The sequence below is a fragment of the Melozone crissalis genome, unplaced genomic scaffold (assembly GCF_028551555.1).
Source record: "Melozone crissalis strain CALT ecotype California unplaced genomic scaffold, PUWL_Pcris_2 ptg000096l_1, whole genome shotgun sequence".
Classification (NCBI taxonomy): Eukaryota; Metazoa; Chordata; class Aves; order Passeriformes; family Passerellidae; genus Melozone; species Melozone crissalis.
Window position 1 is genome coordinate 1,370,066 of NW_026535873.1, and position 8,015 is coordinate 1,378,080.

Consider the following 8,015-nt stretch of genomic DNA (forward strand, 5'->3'; position numbering starts at 1 on the left):
TTTGGAGGTGGAAGATCAATCTCATCCATGGGCGCCTGGAGAAGCAGCAGTTTTTTCCCATAGGAAGAAGAGCACGGAGCCTTCCCCAGTGTTTTGGGGACAGATGAGAGCTGACCCGTGTGAAACCACTGCCAGCCAGATTTGTCCTGGCCATATTCCTACGGGAACAATGCCTGGATATAAGGAAATTCAGAAGTGAAATCCCAATTCTGGCCATGGATGCTTGGAGGTGAAGGAGCGTTCTTTTTCTATAGGAAGGAAAGCACGGAGCCTCAGTGTTTCATTAGCACAGACAACTGAGTTCTTGAGGGTCTTGGCACCAAGGGGCACCCTATTCCATGGGGTCCAGCAGTGTCGCAATGGTGCCAATGATTCCATGAGGCCTTGCAGTGTCACAATGGTCTCTGTGGTTCCCCAGGGCCCACAGTGTCAATTGAGCCTGCACCCATGAGCCCTGCAATGTCACAATGGACCTTTGGCTCCATGGGGTCTCACAGTGTCACAATGACCCCTTGGTTCCATGACACCCCAAGGTGTCACAATGGTCTCCACAATTCCAGGAGGCCTGGCGGGGTCATAATGGACCCTTGGTTTGGTGGGGCCTCTCAGTGTCACAATGATCCCTACACTCCATGGAGTCACACAGCTGGCCTTCCACACATGGAATAGAGGTGTGTGTTTCCATGGAATGTAGGGATCATTGTGACACTGGTGGTGGGACCCGGGGGCACAGGGGACCCCACTGTGCATGAGCAGCGTTGGATTTCCCTGGGGTAAACTGTGAGGAGGGGCTGGGGAGGATTGACCTCCTCAGTGACCTCACACAGCCCCCTTGGGATGTCACACAGACCCCTTGTGATGTCACACAGCCTTCTATGTAATGTCACACTGCCCCGTGATGTAATACACAACCTGTGATGTCACAGAGCTCCTGTGATATCAGAGAGCTAATTCTGTTACCCTGTAATGTCATACAGCAGTGCTGTGATGTCATAAAAGACTGTGATGTCACAAAGTGACCCTGTGAGGTCACAGTCTTTTCTGTGATGTCACAGCCTACACTATGATGTTACACAGCCACCTGGTGATGTCACAACTCACTCTCTGATGCCACAAAGCCACACTCTGTGATGACACGGTCTGCTCTGTGATGTCACAACTCCCTCAGTTATGTCACAAAACTCTCAAGAACTCAGTTACACTGGAACATTGAAGTCTCTTGGAATTTGAAAAGATCCCTGTCTGAGACACAACTGAGAAAGTGTCCCCAGGTTCCAGCTAGAGCAGAACACTGAAGGCCGCGATGACAGCTGGGGACAAGCAAGGCAAAGGTGTCTCTGATGCTGAGCAAAGCTGGATGTGTTTGAGGAATGCAAAGGGCCAAGGCCTGAGCCCCAGCCCCTGGCCAGGCAGATCCTGTCCCTCCCTCCTTGCTCAGGGCTCTTGCCGGGATGGGCACTGGCATGTGGGGATGTGCAATGGCAAGGGCAGGAGCATGGGGCGGCCCCTGCCAGGCTGCTGAGCAGGGACAAGGAGGCAATGAGGCCCCAGGCCTGCAAGGGTCACTTGTCTCCTGCTCCTGCCTCAGGCCCAGGCCCAGCAGCCATGGCCAAAGTGCTGCCCAAGTTGGCTCTGGCAGGGCTGTCTTGCAGCTGCTGCCCATGCCTGTGCCCTGTGCAGCCCAGGCTGTCCCACGGTGTCCCTGCCCTGCGCCTCTGTCCCTGCAGGCTGTCGGCATCCCCCGGCTGCCCCCCCTGGCTGGGCCCTTCCTTTGCTGACAGCTCTGCCTCCTGCCTGCCTCTGCCTGCCCACACAAAGCCTGGGGCTAATACCAAAATGGTTAATTCAATTTTTACTGTGCCTGTGAACTTTCAGCACAGGAACAAGGCGTTCAGGGGCTGCTTTCCCAGCAGGAATGGTTGGAAGAGAAGATGAAGACATCTGGCTCAAGGGTGCAGGGATAGAGAAAACAAGGACTGAATCTGGGAACTTGGGGTGGGTTTTATGGAAATGGGTAAATTGTGATTCACATTTAGTGACTATATATAAGCAACATGCTGGTAGAATTACATGTCCATGTGAGGTTGGGAGTTATCCCTCACCAGACCTCAGGCCTGAGTAAATGACACCCTCTGAAACAGCAAATTCATTTATAGGCACAAAGCAGCTCTGTGCTGGGTGGAGTGGAGACTGAGTACAGCAGAGGAAACCTGGGAGGGATTGAAGGGAAGTTTTAGGGATGCTGGATCCTTTTGGCATAATAGAGAACAGCCAGAGAAAGAAAGAATTAATGCAAAGGGCAGATAAGGAGAGCCAGACAGGACCCAAACAGAAAGGAATTTCCCTGCCAGGGCAGGGCTGTGGTGCAGCATGTCCCCCAGACGGAGCCTTGCCAGGAGTCAAAGTCAGAAGAAAACCCCAAAGTGTTTTCAGGCATGAATGGGTCTCTCTGAGGTCCATCCCAAACACAGGCTCCTCATGGACTCCTTGGAGGAGAGAATTGGAGGCCAGGATGGCATGAAATCCTCTCAGAGACTCAGTGTAGAAAGGAAAATCCAAAGTACCTTAAAAACCTTGAGTATCTCAAAATATTAATGAGCCCCACTGAGTGTCAGTACAAAGCTCTCAAGGGACTCGTTAAAGCAGAAAATTGGGGCTATGATTGCACAAACCTCTCACAGAGTCTGTATCAAAAGGGAAACACCAAGTACCTTAAAAAATCTGAAGTACCCTGAAGCATTAATGAGCCCCACTGAGTGTTGTTACTGACAAAGCCTCTCCAGGGACTAATTCCAGCAAATAATTGGAGGCCATGATTGCAGAAAACTCTCAGAGACTGCAAGACAAAAGCCAAACCCAAAGTCCTTTGAAAAACCTGCAGAGAGGCTCCTGGCACACAGGCAGCTCCTGGCAAGGGCAGCGCTGCAGAGAGACAGCTGTGCCCAGGAACAGCTCCTGTGCACAGCCCAGCAGGGCTGGGGCACTGCCTGCAGCCACCCCAGGCACAGCACAGGGGCACAGAGGGGTTAAACTCAGCCTGGGCTGGGAGCACAGAGCAGAGCTCACTCGGGGCTCACCAGAGCAGAAATCAGCCCAGGTTTGAAACAGTCATTCCCTGGCTGTGGGAAGAGAAGCTGCAGTTCCTGCAGGGATCTCCTGGAGCTGGCACATCCCACAGCTTTGAGGACCTTTCAGGAGGACTCTCAGAGCTGCTCCAGGGCAGGGCTGTGGCTCCAGGGCAGGGCTGGCTTTCCCTGCTGCCCCAGCCCAGGCACAGCCCAAGGCAGCTCCTGTTGCCAGGCTCTGCTGCAGGGCTGAGCAGCCGGGGCTGCAGCCAGGGGTGCCCAGGGCTGCCCTGCAGAGCAGGGTCCTGCAGCCCAGGGCGCTGTGCTGGGGCAGGGACTCTGCTGCCTGCCAGGGACAGCTCTCAGTGGGCCCGGGAAGCTGCTCCCAGTGCTGGGGAGAAGCTCTGGGGGGAAGGAGTCACCCTGGGCAGGGCTGGGGCTGCTGCTGAGAGGGGCTGGGTGGGGCAGGGCTGCTCCCAGCTCCAGACCAGCCTGGGCACAGCTCCGGAGGACACTTCCCAAAGAAGGTAAGCATGGGATTGCTGTAATTATCAGGAGCTTTCCTGAGAGTGTTTTCAATTTCCTACTCGGAGAAAGATGGGAAAGTTGGGGGGGTGACAAAAAGATTTTTGTATTTTATACATTTTTATATATTCATAGCTCTTGAAATTACTATTATATAGTTATAATACTCTAATCCTTACTTAACTCTATTAAACTCCTAATTCCATTAAACCACTATTATATTCTTATATCGCTTTAATCCTTAATTAACTCTAGTATGTTTCCTTACCTTTCTCTTAAAACCCTGACTGTCTAAATATATTCCTAAAATGCTATATAGTCTTATTCTTTTATATAGTCCTGAAATACTATATAGTCTTATAGGAAGTGGACCTATAGCAACATTTTGGGTTTTGAGAATGAGCAGAATATGAGCAGTCATTATAAAAAGTGAAGGCAAAGAAGCCTTTCGACCTACTCCAATGGGTTGACCCAGGGGCGTGTAACTAGGGAACCTGAATCTCCTTTTGGATGTTCCTGTTAAATATCCTAATTATCAACCTTAATAAATTGTTGAAATGAGGAGCTGGATGTGCCCTTTCCCACTGGGACACCTGGAATCTTCCAATAAATGTCTGGGTTTTACTTTACTGTTCTAACACTGTTGCAAAGGGGTTTTTTTCTCTTTGGATTATAGACAACAGGGGAATGAGAGAAGCAGAACAGGAATTGTAATCCCAGAATCACAGAACATTCTGAGTTGAAAGCGACACACTGGATCATACAACTAATGTATGAACATTTACAGGGACTGCAGAACTATATATTAAGCTGGTCAGTCTCTCTGCTGGGAGCCTCCCAAAGGGCCCTCAGCCACTCCTCAGCCCTGGACAGCAGCAGCATCTCCTTTGCAGGGCCCAGCAGGGCTCTCCTGAGCTGCCCCTGCCCAGCTGCACACAGAGCCTGCCCCAGCCAGGGCCCTGCACACAGGCAGGTTTCTGTAGGGCCCCGGACAGGGCACACAGGCTGGGATGGGCTCTGTGAGCACTGGCAGGGACAAGGCTCCTCTCAGGAGGGAATGTCCAGGCCCAGGGAGATGCTCAGGGAAGGAGAGGGGGCTGAAGAGAGCAGTTCTGGGGGCAGGAGGGCACTGTTGGTATGTGGGAGGTGCCGGGCACAGCTGGGCACGGGAATACTGTCCTGAGTTCCCGGCTGTCTCTGCCCTGCCCTCTCAGGCACAGCACCACAACATCTTCTCTTGGTTCTGCCCTGCCCTGATATTGTCACTGCTATCTGCTGCTCTCAGGGAGGCTCTGGCAGTTGCAGCAGCTGAGTCAGGCACTGCCCTTGGCATTCCTGCCAGGCAGGGCTGTCCATGGGAATGGGGTGTCCAAGCTTCCCTGGCACCTGTGGGGCTGTGGGCAAAGCAGTCCATGGGAAAGGGGAATGAGCTGAGCCCCCTCCCTGAGATCCCATCATGGGCGCAGCCAGGGATCTCCTTGCTGTGCCCTTCCAAGCTCTGAGCTGCCCTCCTGGGTGCAAATCTGTGCCAGAGCCTCTGGGAGTTCCCTGAATGTCCCATGGGGAAGGGCAGAGCTGCCAGAGCTGAGGAAATGCTGCTGAGTTTGCCAAGGGAGCCGTGAGCGTCCTTGGCACAAGGGGGTGCAGAGACCTTGCCCAGAGACCTTTAGAGAGGGTGAGATATTCAGGGATCCCTCTGCTCTGGGCAGGGTCTGGTTTATCCCAGGGTGACCCGGCAGTGTGATTGTGCTCTGATTGCAGGCAAAGGTGCAAAGCCAGGGCAGTTGGGAACAAGCCCATCCAGCCCCTCACCTTCCCTCAGCCACAGGGAATCCTTTGCCTTTCCCATCTCTCAGTGGCAAACTCTGAGTGCAGCAGGAATGCTGGGGATTTCTGACCTCAGAGAGCCAGGAACGATGTGTGGGTAGGAAAACAATTCCTAAAACCAACTCCTGCCATCCATGTCCTATACAAATGGGAGTGCAGATGCTACCAAGCCTTTCTGCATTCAGAGTGATTCCCCTGAAAAATCCTGAATATCCAGCCTTGTCCCTCTGCCCCATGGCCACAAACCCAGGGCAGTGGGGCAGGGATGGTTCCTTGAGAGCCCCCATGCACAGATGTGGCTGCTCCTGGCACACTCAGCCAGCACAACTGGAGCTGAGGCAGGGACCTGGGTGAAGGTTTTCCCAGAGCACGAAGAAGGCTGGGTGAGTCCCAGTGTGACAGTCTGCAGGTAATGGATCAGGTTTGGCTCCAAGCAGCCTCTTGTGACTTGTCACTGTCCTTTCTCCATGAACAGGTCCCCGTGGCCAGCCCCAGCAAATGTCCAACAGCAGCTCCATCAGGCACTTTCTCCTGCTGGCATTGGCAGACACGTGGCAGCTGCAGCTCCTGCACTTCTGCCTCTTGCTGGGCATCTCCCTGGCTGCCCTCCTGGTCAACGGCCTCATCATCAGCGCCGTAGCCTGCGGCCACCACCTGCACACGCCCATGTTCTTCTTCCTGCTCAACCTGGCCCTCAGCGACCTGGGCTCCATCTGCACCACTGTCCCCAAAGCCATGCACAATTCCCTCTGGGACACCAGGAACATCTCCTACACAGAATGTGCTGCACAGCTCTTTTTCTTTCTCTTCTTCATTTCAGCAGAGTTTTTCCTCCTGACCATCATGTGCTATGACCGCTACGTGTCCATCTGCAAACCCCTGCACTACGGGACCCTCCTGGGCAGCAGAGCTTGTGCCCACATGGCAGCAGCTGCCTGGGCCAGTGCCTTTCTCAATGCTCTGCTTCACACAGCCAATACATTTTCCCTGCCCCTGTGCCATGGCCATGTCCTGGGCCAGTTCTTCTGTGAAATCCCCCAGATCCTCAAACTCTCCTGCTCAAATTTGTACCTCAGGGAACTTGAGCTTCTTGCATTTTCCTTCTGTTTGGGCTTTGGTTGTTTTGTGTTCATTGTTTTCTCCTATGTGCAGATCTTCAGGGCCGTGCTGAGGATCCCCTCTGAGCAGGGACGGCACAAAGCCTTTTCCACCTGCCTCCCTCACCTGGCCGTGGTCTCCCTGTTTATCAGCACAGCCGCATTTGCTCACCTGAAGCCCCCCTCCATCTCCTCCCCATCCCTGGATCTGTCAGTTTCAATTCTATACTCGGTGGTGGCTCCAGCACTGAACCCCCTCATCTACAGCCTGAGGAACCAGGAGCTCAAGGCTGCAGTGTGGAAACTGATGACTGGATGGTTTCAGGGACATTAAACTGCTGGCCAATTTCTGAAAATCTCTTGTAATAAAAGTCATCTTTGATACTTCTTGTTGGCTTCATTTTGGAGGTTCTTTTTCTTTGTTTTACCTTACCAATCTTTTCCACAAAGAAATGTCATGGTTTATGGTTTTTCTCATTTTGTTTCTCTCCATCTTCCCTGTGGCCAGAGATTGTGTCAATGAGGGGCTGCACTCTTGGTGGCTTTAATGGAACTAAAGGATCTCGCAGCAAAGTTTTTTTCCAGATATACCCTTGTGTTCCCTTCTCTGGAGCTGCAGCAGCAATGTCTGTGTGCATAGCTGGGGGCAGATCTGTGCTGGCACAGCAGCTCTGGTCCTGCTGGCCACACCATTCCTGATCCAGGCCAGGAGCCATTGGCCTTCTTGCCCACCTGGGCACACTACTGGCTCATGTCCAGCCTGCTGTCCATCAGTCCCTGCAGGTCCCTTTCTGCCTGGCTGCTCTCCAGCCACTCTGTCCCCAGCCTGTAGCACCAGGGCCAAATATCAGGGCCTGGCACTTGGTCTTCTTAAGCTGCAACTTGTTGGATTCTTTCCCCTGGATCCAGCCTGTGCAGGTCCGTGTGCAGTGCCCTCCTATGCTCCCACAGATCAACACTCACATCCAGCTTGGTATCATCTGCAAAGATGTCCTTGGTTCCATGGCAACCCTCAGTGTCACAATGGCCTCTTGGTTACACCAGGCCCTGCACTGTCACACTGATCTCTTTGGTTCCAGTAGACCATGCCGAGCAACAATGGTCTCCTTGGTTCCATGGGGCCCCAAAATATGACAATGGTCTCTTTGGTTCCACTTGGCCCCAGAGTGTCACAATGGTCCCATGGTTACATGAGGTCCCACACTGTCACCATGGTCTCTGTGATTCCACAAGTCTCCTCAGTGTCACAATGGACTCCTTGTTTCCACAAGGCCATACAGTGTCACAACGTTCTTCCAGATTCCTTGAGGCCCCATCCTGTCACAGTGGCCCCTTGGTTACACAGGATCCTGCAGTGTCACAATGTCCCCTTGGTTCCATGAGGCCCCGCAGTGTCAGAATGGCCCCTTGGTTCCACTGGGCCCTGGAGTCTCCCAATGGTCTCCTTGGTTTTGCATTGTCAAAATGGTGAAACCCCTTGGTTACACAAGGCCCTGCAGTG

General features: G+C 53.1%; 1 protein-coding gene across 1 annotated transcript; it reads left to right on the forward strand.

Moving 5' to 3' along the window:
* The first annotated feature begins 5,884 nt into the window (after positions 1-5,884).
* Positions 5,885-6,848, forward strand: LOC128947347 (olfactory receptor 14J1-like). The gene is given in 2 exon segments (XM_054291599.1): positions 5,885-5,914; positions 5,916-6,848. Coding segments are annotated over 2 exon segments (963 nt in total).
* Positions 6,849-8,015: the final 1,167 nt, after the last annotated feature.